Here is a 13,603-nt window from a genome sequence, read left to right as displayed (position 1 = left end):
AAATAGCTATAATTATCCGCATCGGTTCTTTTATTATCCTCCTAACTATCCTCCTAATAGCCGTCGTCGGCTTAGTTAGTATTATTTATAGTATCGCCTACTTTCTTACTATTATCGGTAAAGTTAGCCTACTTACGAGCTCGATCGTTACGCTTTCTATCCTATCGATTAAATAGGCGCGAATCGACTCGCTTTAGGTCTTTTAGGAGGAAGGTAGGGCTACTACCCTTCGACGGTCCTTTACTATTTCCTACCGGCGGTAGGCGATTATACTAAGAGGCGTTAGGTAGGCGATTCTGCTAATAGGCGTTAGTAAGGCGTAGTAGGTTCGATCGGTCGACATCGCGGTTCTAGTAGTTAGAGGATGCTCTTACTAGAGCGAAGCTCGCTAGAGTATAAAAGGCGTTCCCTTCGTATCGGTTCTACTAGGTAGCCTTACTAGCGCGGCTATTATTCCTAGTCGTAGCGTCTTAGCGACGATTAGACGAGAACAAAAGCATATACTCCTAGATTAATACCTACTTCTCGCAGTACGTAACCTACTTATCGACCTTTATACGACAATTTAGCTCGTCTATATTTAATTAGAGGCGCGGGTCTATTCGACGGTAAGCTTCTAAGAGCCGGTTCGATTTCTATACGCCGGTATCCTTAGCGAGTCGTATTGTCTTAATAATAAAGTCCGCCACCAAACGCCCTAAAGCGATATCCTACCGGTCGTAGCGCTACTTATCGAGGAGATCTATCGCCTTTATCGGAGGGACCTTCTATTTCTTACTAAGACAACGTTCCTAGCGCTTTAGACTATGTCCGCTGCGGAGCTTTACTCGGTTGCGGCTAGAAAGGTAACTATAATACTAACTAAGCGCTACCCCTCGAAAGTAAAGGGAGAGGTTAAAACGAACTATCTCTCGCCCTACGATATAAGTATAATCCTTAGCCGCTTCGATAAAAGCATATACCGAACGGTATATTATCTTATTCCCGACTAAGGCGTAGTCTCCCTTGCCGTAACCCGTAATACTAAGCAGAGAATCGAAGAACCTAAGATACGCTAGATTAAACTGTAGCTACTAAGGGCAGGCGTAGTGCCCCTAGATATAACTCGCTTTAGAAACTAGCGCTTCCGCGACGTAGTCCTAATAATACTAACGGTATCTGCGACAGCGGGCATGCCTATAATAACTAGTATCTAAGGAGCTATCGTTATCCGACGAGGATTAATCGGAGTCGTCCGAATCCTTACTATTAGATAAAGATCTATCCTTACTCGGATTATCCCTATACTAACGGTGTTTCTAGCGTTACTTCTTGCCTTCCTATAGTAGACTCTACAAGTCTAATAGCGGAAAGGGCAAAGGCTAACCCTACGTCGGCTTACGAGAGGAATTACCCGGATCGAAGTTACTAGGTAGCGGTAGTAGAGGATCGTTAGGAGGATTTCCGGGTAGATTGCTAGAAGGATTACTAAGCGGATTGCTAGGCAGATCGCCTAGCGTAAACCCGCCCCGACGCAAGCAGCTATACCTACGGGTATTTATATATACGTCTGCCCTCTACTAGTAATCGTATTAACCTAGGTTCGGCTAGAGCGGACTTAGCTTACGCGTAGCCGATAGCGGTAAAATCGCCTATTCTATTAGAAAGTCTAATACGACTTCGTTAAAATAGACTCCTCTCCGTCTAGCTAATTCGCGAAAATAATTACAACGCTAACGGTTTTGCTATATAGCGATATTCGCCCTATCGATCTCCTTAGTTATCTACGAGGCATCTACTAGGGTACGATATTAGAAATAACTACGCGGCTCGTTAGCCTACGGGTCGGCGAGGCCGTCGTTTATTAGAGGCAATTAGCCGCGACCGATGTTCTAGAATAGCGACGTCGATAGATCGGAAAGCCCGGTTAACGGGTCCTTAGGGGAAGTCTTAGGTAGAGGCCCCCTTAGCTTCTAAGGATTCTCGTCCGCTAGGTATCGTAGCTTAAGTAGCCTCTATAAGAAAACCGATTTAAGCGAGCTATTAGGCGAACTAGGACGCTATCCTAGCGGTACGGTTGTTTCTACTATAGTAATAGGCGAAACCGTAGGCCGCGGTAGAACTTAAGGCGGTCGGGCTAGTAGGCGCTGCTCTACTATAGGTAGTAGATAGATCTCCGGGTAGAATTGACGGTAATAGCGTAAATCGCGTACCGTTAGGAGCGCGGCTTTAAGCTCCTTAACCGATTTAGTTAGAATTCCTTTATCTACTACCTACTATCCTAGGAAGTTGTAACTATTAAGGGCGTCTAGGTAGAGTTCCTCGATTTTAGCCTATAGAGGCGGCGGATTTCCTACGAGCGGGTAATAATACAGAACGTATAAGGTAAGTAAGTCGATTTAGCTATACTTTGCCCTAAGCTAGGTTGCGAAGTTCTCGCTATAATCGACGTAGTTCTAAATATAGGAACAGATACGTAGGATATAGGGCTCTATATCTAGTAATCTAAGATTATAGTACTAGGGTAGCGGTTAAACCGCTAGCTTAGCTAATTTCGAGGCTTCTACCGGAGTTAGAAGCGAGTCCGAAGGAGCTACGGCAAGCGGGTAAACTATTAGTAAGAGGGTAGAGGCGAGATAGTCTCTAAACGGAGGACAACAACGGAGAACCGACTAAAGGCGGAGGAGCGTAGCTTATCGGGCAGGTCCTCCTAGGGAAAGCGGCTACCCCTAAACCTAGGTATAGTAGGCAATTGCTACTAAAGGTAGAAACTACTACTACTATCTCCTCGGGGTACTAATAGGATCGCCGATAAGGCGCTCGCGCGTCGGTAGGGTATAGTGCGAAAGGGTAGTAAATCGAATAGGTACTATTGTAACGGGTAGGAGTTAAATCGTAGTAATCGGCGGAAGATCGGTAGGACCCGTAGCTAATCGCGTCGATTCTCGTCGTAGCTATAACGACTAGGGTCGATTCGGGTAGAGGACTAGTAGTTAGTATAGAAGCTAACTAAGTATTAAGTAAAGCTACTAAGTTGCTAGGCATACGGTTATAGTACGAAGGTATCGTAACAGTTATACGGTACAAAAGTTAATATATTCTCTAAGGTACCGCGAGGCAAGCTATCTATATAATAGTCCTACTATTAGTAGCAATAGCGACCGCAGCGGTCGATAGTAACCGCTACCTACTATCGTATATGCAATAGTGTTATATCGTAATATAGCAGTAGTATAATAGTATTAATTTTTTTTAAAAAAAATTAAAAAAAAATTAATTAGTATAGCTAAAGCGCTAGTAGACTGCTATATAAATTAGTAGAAATAGAGAGATATAATTATCGCTATTTAGAACAGAAATTAAGATCTAGGATTTAATATTAGTTTTACTTATATACTAAAAAATATAAGTATAAATACCTAATTAGATAGCAACTTAGAACTATATACTCGATATTTCTAGTTCTTACTACTAGGTAGTGCTAGTTTATACTTTATAGCCTAATACTTAGCTTAACTATTAAAACCGGCTTCGTACCAAGCTAGCAGTATAGATAACACATACTATACGTAATCTACAAATGTCTATTAAATTTTTTCGATACTTTACAATAACAGGTAGCATTATTACAGAGCATTTCTCAATAAAATTCGTAACCTTGCTCCAACCTCTTCCCCTTCCATCAACAACAACACTTGCGATATGGAACGTACAGATGAATGCATCACATCACGCACCATGTGTTTCTCCCGTTTTCACCCGCGACATGATGTTCATTCATTGCTCATGCTCATCATCAGAACTTCCACAATGTCATTCCGTAGCCAAGCGGGAGATCGGCACGCACGCCCACGCCCACGCCCTGCGTTTCCTCAGAGCATTCCTCCGAGCTCGGCTGGAGGATCAGGTACGGGTGGTGTTGGAAATGGTGATAGAGGATAAATAAGTACTGTAGGTCAATCATGCCCTGGCGTGTGCAAAACGGTGGCCGTACATAGACAAGTGGACATCGGGTAACATGATCTCGGACGAGGAAATGCCTTTCGACGATGCTCGGGACTGGAGTGGTCCAAATGATCCAGAGAATCCTCGCAACTTCTCGACACGACGGAAGGGAGGCAGTACGATAGCATACACCGGCCTAGCCTTTGTCAGCACTCTAGCCGCGTCACTATACAGTGCCGGAATCAATGGCGTGCAAGCCGACTTCAATACCTCCAAGGAGATTGGGATTCTGGGCTTGTCGCTCTACAACATTGGAATGGCGTTCGGGCCACTCATCGGGAGTCCTCTGAGCGAAACAGCAGGTCGTAAAGTCGTGGTCTTAGTGACAACACCCCTCTTCGCACTCTTTACGCTCGGGACAGGGGTTTCGCAAAATGTGGCCAGCGTGAATATTTGTCGCTTTCTCGCCGGCGTGGTTGCAGCTCCTGCGATAGGAAATGCTAGCGCGACTATATGCGATTATACTGCTGGCCAGTATCGAGCGATCGTGATGGCTTTCTACTACTCCATGCCTACTTTCGGGGCTGTAACTGGACCTCTGATCGGCGGGTTCGTGGTCAAGGCCAAAAGCTGGAGGTGGACTCAGTGGACGACTATCTTCTTCATCATCGCCTTCTACCTACCTATCTGCTTGACGAAGGAAACTTACAAGAAGACGATTTTGCAGAGCCGCGCGAAGAAGTATGGCATTGAGGGCCCGGCTGTCGTGCAAAGGACGACTGCACAGTGGATCCACTACTTTGCTACCACCTTATTCATAAGACCGGCACATATGCTCTTTACCGAGACCATTGTTACTCTGGTCTGCATGTACAGCGGCTTCCTTTTCGGGCTGATGTACACCTTCGTCATCGCATCTCCCTGGGTATACGGTAAGCGAAGCACGCACGAGGAAAAAGCAGTGCGCCGAATGAAAACTGACCTGCAATAGAACACTGCTACGGTTTCGGCATCACAGGACAATCGCTGTCGTTCCTAGGCCTCATACTCGGTTCATTCCTTGCGCCCTATCCTCTGATCTTACTAGACCATTACATCTACCAACCTCGACTCAGAGTGTGGCACGAAACGCACGTGCAAGACGACCAGTTCCCTCCCGAGCATCGACTATATCCTGCTATGGTAGCATCCCCTGTCATGCCGATCGCGCTGCTAGTATTTGCTTGGACGGCACAGTATCGCGTTCACTGGATCGTTCCCATATTCTTTCAAGGAGTAGCGATGGTGAGTAAACTAAAGGCCAAAATGTCGTCCTCTTGTCTCACTCTCAAGCCGCAATCGCGTCACCTCGTTGCAAACGGCTTTTCCTCGCTTAGCACATCTGCTAACACTTCTACCCTTCACTTGCAGATGTCGTCGGTGGTGATTTACGCACCAACGAATCTATTCATGATGGACTCCTACGGTCCTTTATACGGAGCTTCAGCTGCTGGTGCAGCAATGCTCAGTCGATATTCACTCTCGGCCGCATTTCCGCTCTTCTCGTTCCAGTCAGTCGGTCTTGAAAAGTAATCATCCGTGTGGCTGAACATCCGCTGACTGCTGCCATCCAGAATGTTTCAGGCCCTGGGAGTAGGCTGGGCAACGAGCATATTAGCTTTCATTACCGTGGCCATGGCGCCTATACCGTGGTTGTTCTGGAAGTTCGGACATCGCATCAGGCTGCATATAAAGTATGAGACTAGTGCGTAAAATCGATCGACGGAATATATGTGCAATATACATAGACTTGAAGTGCTCGCTCTTCCCTCCTCGTTGGTACGGAGACGGAGATCGTAGTACCACATCCATCGCCTTGCCGCATGGGATTTGTTCGGGACTATCCCGGAGAAGAACCAAGCGACACCGTTCAACGTCTCGTAAGCGAGCGCTAGCACGTCAGATCCTTTTGTGTTGCAAGCGAGCGGAAGAGAGGTAATCCGAAAGTAGAACTTGCCACGACCCAGTGTACTTGGGGAACGCGGAAGCTGATCAAACCCGGTTTTCCATGTATAGGGACCTCGAGCATTATGATTAGTGCTCTCGTATACGCTGGTTTGAGCTCGCGGCAAATCATGCGACAGTGATAGGAGAAGCTGAAGGAGACCCGTAATTCGACAACATTACATGCCTCTATACTGATAGCGAGGTTTCTATTCTAAATGTACAATTCCCAATCGCTCGCTCTAACGAACCAAGCTACGGTACTAGGTAGTCTTCTTGATCTACCATCTATGCTATGCGCTAATCACCCTCTATGCTCCTCCCCCCCCCCCAACCTCCCCTTTTCTATCCTCACTGCGAGGTTTCCTTCTTCTTGCCCTTGTGCTTGGGTACTCTCACAAGCCAGTAGAAAAACACAGCAGCGCAGATATTGAAAATGATAAACGCCCACAGAATGCCGAAATTGCGCCACCGGTCGCCGTAAAAAATGCTGAGCCGTGACAAGAAGTAGTTCGAGTCTCCATATGAGCAGAATTGGCAATCTCTCGTGGCATTAGGGTCTTCGAGGTAGCCTGCGAAGGTGCTGAGATATTCAGACATGTAGGTGCCGCAGGTGCCGTTTCCGGGTTGGAAGGTGACGAATTCGTTGGAAGCACAGGTGACTCTTGCGTTGGCCAGACCGGTCGATAAGAAGCCGCCGACCAAGTAGGTGAAGGGCGAGACGCGGTACATGAAGATCCAGAAGCCGGGGAGGCTGTGTGGGTTGACCAGGACACCGCAGAAGATCAGGGAGAGCGAGAACATCAGATTGGCAATGTTACCTCCGGTTTCCGCGCTGTCCATGCCGGCAATGACCATGCTTGTGAATGAGGACGTGAAAAGCAGGAATTGCAGCATGAACAGGAAAAAGAGTGCTCCTCGCTCGTGAACATCAGATCCGGCGTTGTTGTAAAGTCCCACGGGGTAGTAGTAGCAGAAGAACATGATCACGGCCATCAGACTGTTCCATGGCAGCTCGACGAAGATATTGCTGACCATGAATGCTTGCCAACTGTATGCCTTCGAAGGACGTTCTCGGACCTCGTAGAGGGAACGCTGGGTGACGAAGTGTGGCATGATCTGTTGCGTGAGCTGTCCGAAGATCGTGAAGGTCATGAAGATCGAGAACATCTGGTTTTGAAGACCTTGATGGGTGAGTGGTGCCCGGAAGAAAATGAAGCCGATGAAGAGAGATGAGCAGGTACAGAGCGCCGCCTTGGCGTAGATGTAGGAGGGTGTGCGCCAGTACTGTTGGAATACACGTCGGGTGACCTCCAACAGTTGCTCGCCAAATGGTGCAGCGAATTCGCGGTAGGCTTCCTGGTCGCTGGTATTGCTCACAGGTGCCTGCTTTGGCCGTTCGATCTTGAGCATCTCGAGGTGTTCTTGCGTCTGTTGATATTCGGGGCTATTGCGCCAGACTTGATACCAATCGATATCCGTGCTTGAACCGGGCGCAGCTCCAATGACTTCAAGCATCCATTCAGCCGGGTTGGCATCTGGCGGGCAGGCGTGGGCACCGTTGCGCTCGAAATAGCTTGACAAGGTCTTGGAGTTCTCACCAATCTCGCCGAAGTAGACAGTCTTACCGCCCTTCGCGAGGAACAGGAGGCGATCGAAACGCTGGAAGAGCATCGCCGACGGCTGGTGGATGGTGCACAGAATGGCTTGACCGGAATTTTTCAGCTTCTCCATCAGATCGCAAATTGCCCAGGAAGTTTGAGAATCGAGGCCAGATGTAGGCTCATCGAGGAACAAAAGGAGCTCAGGCTTGGCAGCGAGTTCCACACCAACAGTCAAGCGCTTACGCTGTTCGACGTTGAGCCCTTCTCCGGGAACACCAACGACGGCATCGGCGTACTCTTCCATGTCAAGAAGCTTGATCACCTCCTCGACGTAGGCGAGCTTGTCTGCGCGTGACGTAGATTTTGGTTGTCGCAGGAGGGCGCTGAAGTTGAGAGCTTCTCTCACCGTTGAAGTCTGAAGGTGGAGATCCTGCTGCTGCACATATCCGGTTTTGCGCTGGAAAGAAGAATCCCTCTGACGTCCATCAACAAGCATTTCGCCGGAGATCACTCCCATGGTAACACGGGTGGCAAGCACATCGAGAAGAGTAGTCTTGCCGGCACCAGAGACACCCATGAGAGCGGTTAAAGTGCCTGGCTTGACCCAGCCGTCGACGTGGTCCAGAATGCGGCGCTCCTCGCTCTTGATCTTGATGTCGTAGCACACATCCTTCCAGCTGAAGATGGCAGTCTGCTTCTGGAGAATGTCCGTGGCGGCCGTGTAGCTTTCTGTCTTGGCCAATGCATTCCTCTGGTTCTCGCCGACGCTTTCCTCATCCTTGGCCTTCTCCTTCAATGCGCGTGGAATGTGGCCGCGTTGGAAGACAAGCACCTCGCCCTTGGACTTCTTTGCGCTGATGAGCTCAGTTGCTGTCAAATAAACACCCATGAAGAAGATACCAAAAGCAATGACGATCCCGAAGTTCCTCCAGCGGTGCGATGGGTAGTATTTGTAAGCGGTCTCGAGATAGGCTGTACCGGCAACGAAATTTTGTCCCGCGACGGAGCCGACAGCGGTGCACACTTGGCTTTGATCGCTCAAGTTGCCGTAGGGAGGCACTAGAGAGGCGGAGCTACAGGTGTACTGACGCCCAGCGAATTCGTTAACCATCAGCGCTTCGAACGCGTACGCCACGGGATCGATGTAGTTAATCCATCGGCACCACCCAAGCATGTAGTCGGTAGGAATGGCAAATCCAGTGAAGACGATAATGGCCAAGATCAGGAGTGCAGCCGGCGCCATGGCCTGCGACAGAGTTCGTGACACAGATGCGATGGTTCTGAACAACATACTCATCATTAGCGTAGTAGTAAAGCTGATGAGCACGAAGAAGAAGAAGGCACCAGGTGTCCTCTTGAGATTGGCCATGAAGTAGAGGGTTGTGTTGAAGATGATGGCGTTGACGATCTTATATGGCATATCCGTCAACATTGATGCGAAGGCCTCGGCTGATGGATGATACAAGGCGTAGCGGTCATGCTTTTCGACAATCGGTCTCTGGGCGTACAGTGTGAGGATTTCGAGGGCAGAGCCAAAAGCATTCAGCAGGATGGCGAAGAAGAGGGCAGCTCCGCGCTGGAAGAACGAGTCAGTGGTCATTTGGAGGTTGAAGAAGACAGATCCGAGGATGAGGGCCATGACGAAGTTGCCAAAGAGCTGGGTGTAAGTGAGTTCCGGGTCTCCGACCAGACGTCTGAAGCCTCTCCATAGACACAGCTTGACTTGCTGCGCGTAAGACAGAGTGTATGGGGACTTGATACGCTGCCCCTTGGCCTGCTGAGCTTTGCGGCTGTCAACGAATTGCTGATATGCCTTACCCTTGAACGGATACCGCTTGTCGTATGCGTCAATGTCCTTGAGCAGCCGTGCACGCTCGGGGCTCGCCTTCCATCGCTCGGCAAACTCATCTGGCGTACGAGGCACCTGATCCTCGAAGCCGGGCTGGACGACTCGCTCTTGAGCAGAAGTCATACTGGTGAGGAAGTCAGCCGAAGTCTGGCGGTCTGGACAATGGAAGCCCATATTCTCGAAGTATTGGCGTGCTTCATGTGTTCGGCCGAAAAAGATCTGGCGGCCTTCGTACAGGACAATGGCTTTGTCGAAGCGATCATAGGCAGCCTGAGGGGCCTGGTAGATGGCGACCATGGCGGCGCAGCCAGCAAGCTCGGCACTGAGACGGACCGTCTTGCAAAACTCGATCGCATTGGCCGAGTCAAGTCCACGGGTGGAGTTGTCCCATGCGTGTAGAGGTGCGCCGCTAAGAGCAGCCTCGGCAATGGTAACACGTTTGCGCTCACCACCAGAAACACCGCGAACGAAGTCGTTTCCTACTCGAGTGTTGATGGTGTGGCTGATGCCGAACGTTGCCATTACAACATCTCTCATGTGTGTGGCCCATGTGTTCTTGCTCACGCCGCCTGGGGTCATCTTTGGCGCACGTGCGCGGGCTGCAAAGTAAAGTGTGTCGCCTACACTCAGCTTAGGAAAGTGGACATCGACTTCAGCGGTGTAGATTGCCTCGCCGCGGAAGTATTTGTGCATGTCTTTCGCGGGGACTCCCTGGTAGTTCAGGTGGGAATTCTCATCGACAGCAAATCCATGGATTTCGCCAGTCAGTGTCTTCAGCAAGGTCGAGCATCCAGATCCAGGAGGTCCGAGCACGACCAGCATCTCTCCACTTTCCACCAGACCTTCAAAGTCTCTCAGAATGTCGATTCGACGAGGCTTGGCGAGCCCAAGGAGACTCTTGATCAGTGCGATGCCCTCCAGCCAGATGTTGCCGACATCTTTCTGGTAATCCGTGGCAGCACCAAAGCCATGAGCGCTGAGGCCTTTGAATGCCACGCCACCCGTACGTTCTGGATTTCTGCCGTCCTCACGTTGGAGCTTGATCATGCTCTTTACCCACGATCTTGCTCTGAAGTTTTCTGAATGCGGGTCCAGCTCCGAGTGCTCTCCAGCTTCAAATGGGTTGGATGGCACTTGGCTCCAATTGGTGGTGGTTCGCGCAAGTTGTGTGATAGCACGTTGGAGGGAAAATTTGGTGGACTCCTCGTCTGACTCTAGCTTTCGCTCTGCATTATTCTCGTAGGCCTCCAGCCCTTCCTTCTCCGCATCACCTTTCTCGACGTCCCGCAAGGCTTCATTCGGACTTTGCTCGATGGGAAGGTCCGGCACTAGAAGGGGGTTCGGCGCATCAGATGGTGATGCAGCCTGTGATGGCCGTCTTCTGAGGAAGCTTCCTCGCCTCGGTCGATGTGGTCGGCCTTCTTGGTCCTGGTCTGGGAAGGATGATCGACGTACAAAGCCTGTGCCCGTTCCAGCGCCTGTGTTCTCTGCCGTGCGGTCATAGTTGTTGAAGGCAAAATTGCCCACGAGCGACATGGTGGCTGGAGGATGAGGTGCTCACGCGTGTCCGTTGTAGCACCAGCACGCGTGTTTGATTGTTTGCACTACTGCTGCGCACAAAGAGCCATGCCGTGTCCGGTCATCAGGCAACATGGCGGCAGCATAAAATCGAACGGTAGCAATCCTATTATGCCTTTGTGTGCCTGTCGGAGCTGTAAAGGGCATTATTATTGTCACTGTACTCTGCAGCTACAGTACAGTAGTCCGCCCATGCGGCTCCCCGCATAGCATTCCCTTGGTTCGGATGTGATTAGCGCGTCATCCGTCTTTCTCTTGGCCTGCAGAATTGTCTGTACGTAGTGGATAGTGATGGGGTCCACCAAGCTGTGGATAGTGTACACGCTCTGTAATACACTAGGTATACGACCCTTTCAGGCGAGCTCGTTATATATATACAAGACGGAGTTATCGGATACGCTCATATCCCGCCTACAACCTGCTAAGCTGCTTAATATTGCTTTTCTATCAAGGCTTAGAAGCTCGCTATTTTATAGTAATTATACGCTCCTTAGCGGCTTCGAGTTTGAATTTATAAGAGTAATTAAGTTAGTATAGACGACCGATAGTAGCGACTATAGCTAAGCGCTTAAAGAGGCTTAACGCGCCTATAACCGAGACTAATTAAGGCCTGTTTGTTTACCTATAGAGCGGCTTCTATATGCTAACTAAGTAGATACTATAGGGGCTAATACCTATTTTGCTAACAAACGCTCCGAGGCGACGAGTTTTTACAGGGGATAACCTTTCGGCATCTGCATCACCCATGCATTATTCTATGCCAGGGTGAAGAACTGACTAGACTAGAGGCGATCACGAGCCAAGAATGAGCTTACAGCATTCTTATAGCACATGCTCGTCGAACAATTTCTTAAAGCCTTCCGGCGCCTTTTCGCCAAACATTAGCTCTCGCGTTCCCACGCCGTCTTTCACATGCTCGCGCGCACGTGGGAGCATCAGCTGTTCATACTCTACCACTGCGCGATCCAGTGAGTGGAGTCCAAATTCCTCAATCTTCCGTGCTAATTGGAGACTGTCGTGCATCGCGTTGTTCACGCCCTCGCCGTTTGGATACGTGACATGCGCCGCATCGCCGACCAGCGTCACACCAGCGACCGATGTCCAATTCAGAGATTCGAGCGGAACAGACCCCAGTGACCACACGCGGAATCCTCCTTCGCCGTCTCTGATTACATCTGTCACCGACTCGGCCCAGTCGGCGAAAGGTTCCCCGATCAACCACTTCCGCAAGGCAGTCGGATCTTGCAGAAGACTTGCGCCCTCCGTGGCTGCCCAAGACTCCGGAAGCTTCAGCCCGATGTACATGTTGTACAGTCCGTCTCCGGTGTATTGCAGTGTCAGCATCTTGCCACTTCCCACGCTATTGAAACTGCCTTTCTCCGCCCGTCTGACGATTTTTGGATACACTGAATGCTTGGGCTCTACAGATGTAGCGAGATACGCGAGACCCTCGTAAATTGGTTCAGCGCCTCCGACCTATTATTCATCGTCAGCACATGTTGGTTGCAAAGGCGAGGAGCAGCCGACTTGCCATGCATCTTGCTTTTGACCTGGCACCATCGGCGCCGACCACCAATTGGAATCCCGTCTCAATTTGTCCTGCCTGAAATTCTACCGACACAGTGCCGCCCTTGCTCCTTGAAACTCGGGAGACCTTTCGCCCCCACTGTATCTTTGAAGCGGGGATGGAGTCCAACAGTAAATTACGCAGCGCAGTCCGATCGATCTCAGGACGATCGAATACCCCTTCGCCAGGCTCCGGGTCCATTCTCAGGGCAACTTTGCCATTCTTGTCTGTGATCGTTGTCGGCGCATCATATCTGGCGAACTTAAGGAAGTCATCCCACAGACCTGCTTCCTTAACTGCAAGCTGTCCCGAGCCAACATGAATGTCGAGCGAACCTCCCTGCGGCCGCTCTGATCGATGGGAATCTCTCTCGAAGACGACATAGTTGAAACCCTTCTGTTCCAGCAGTCGAGCAAGAGTGAGACCTGCTGGTCCAGCTCCCAGTATCGCTATAGGTGGCTGGGGCATCTTGATTGACTGTGCCCTGTCGTGGCGTATGGCGATTCTTGATATCAATTGTTGGCGGATCCTGCTTTGAACAAAGGCTGCGTGAAGATACCAGTTCATGAGATGGGTTGAATTCCGGTCGCAGGCATCGTGGATGGAGAAGTGGTGTTTCCTTCATATGTACCAGCCTTCGCTTCCCATTCTTGCTCCTGGTGAAAGGCCGTAAATTCCGTGGAGAGAATCGCCGCCAACAATCCGTTCTGCCATTGGATCGCTTCTCGGGTCGCACCAAGAATCCTCAGGAACTCAAAAACGCCTCCCGCGTAAAGCCCTTCTTCCGCGTTTCCTCCAAAGTGTCACCTAACTTCCGAAAGCCCTTTCACGAGACCAAAAGCTGCAGTAATGGGTTCGGAAGAGAAGGCTCAATATGCTGTGAGACAGATCACATGACCTTCACAGCTTCGACACTAACACCGGGTTGTCAGTGTGACAGATGCCGTGCTCGCAAGGTGCATCATTTTTCGTTGAGCGCAGAGGTCTGCTTATACTAATTATGACCTGAGGCATCTTGCTCGCGTGAACTCTCGGGATGCGGGCGATGCAAACCAGAAGCAGCGGACTGCTCGTATTCTCGATCTGGCATCATTCGTC

The 13,603-nt window shown here is 50.0% G+C and overlaps 3 protein-coding genes across 3 annotated transcripts; 1 reads left to right on the top strand and 2 right to left on the bottom strand.

Moving 5' to 3' along the window:
- Nucleotides 1–4,015: 4,015 nt before the first annotated feature.
- On the top strand, nt 4,016–5,676 carry MYCFIDRAFT_133677 (uncharacterized protein; the record flags this gene model as incomplete). The annotated part of the gene is made up of 4 exons (XM_007926767.1): nt 4,016–4,856; nt 4,916–5,208; nt 5,335–5,474; nt 5,538–5,676. The coding sequence occupies 4 exons, from the start codon at nt 4,016–4,018 to the stop codon at nt 5,674–5,676; spliced, it is 1,413 nt and encodes a 470-aa protein (XP_007924958.1).
- Nucleotides 5,677–6,258: 582 nt separating this feature from the next.
- Nucleotides 6,259–10,896, bottom strand: Atr2 (ABC transporter, PDR type; the record flags this gene model as incomplete). Its single annotated transcript, XM_007926766.1, has 2 exons — nt 6,259–10,574; nt 10,632–10,896. The coding sequence occupies 2 exons, from the start codon at nt 10,894–10,896 to the stop codon at nt 6,259–6,261; spliced, it is 4,581 nt and encodes a 1,526-aa protein (XP_007924957.1).
- A 781-nt stretch (nt 10,897–11,677) lies between these two features.
- On the bottom strand, nt 11,678–12,973 carry MYCFIDRAFT_207245 (uncharacterized protein; the record flags this gene model as incomplete). The annotated part of the gene is made up of 6 exons (XM_007926765.1): nt 11,678–11,693; nt 11,735–11,748; nt 11,770–12,407; nt 12,435–12,464; nt 12,496–12,526; nt 12,560–12,973. 6 exons carry the CDS (start codon nt 12,971–12,973, stop codon nt 11,678–11,680), a joined length of 1,143 nt encoding a protein of 380 aa, XP_007924956.1.
- Between the last annotated feature and the right edge of the window lie 630 nt (nt 12,974–13,603).

Source organism: Pseudocercospora fijiensis, assembly GCF_000340215.1.
Source record: "Pseudocercospora fijiensis CIRAD86 unplaced genomic scaffold MYCFIscaffold_3, whole genome shotgun sequence".
NCBI lineage: Eukaryota > Fungi > Ascomycota > Dothideomycetes > Mycosphaerellales > Mycosphaerellaceae > Pseudocercospora > Pseudocercospora fijiensis.
This window is presented reverse-complemented; position numbering and strand designations above follow the sequence as displayed.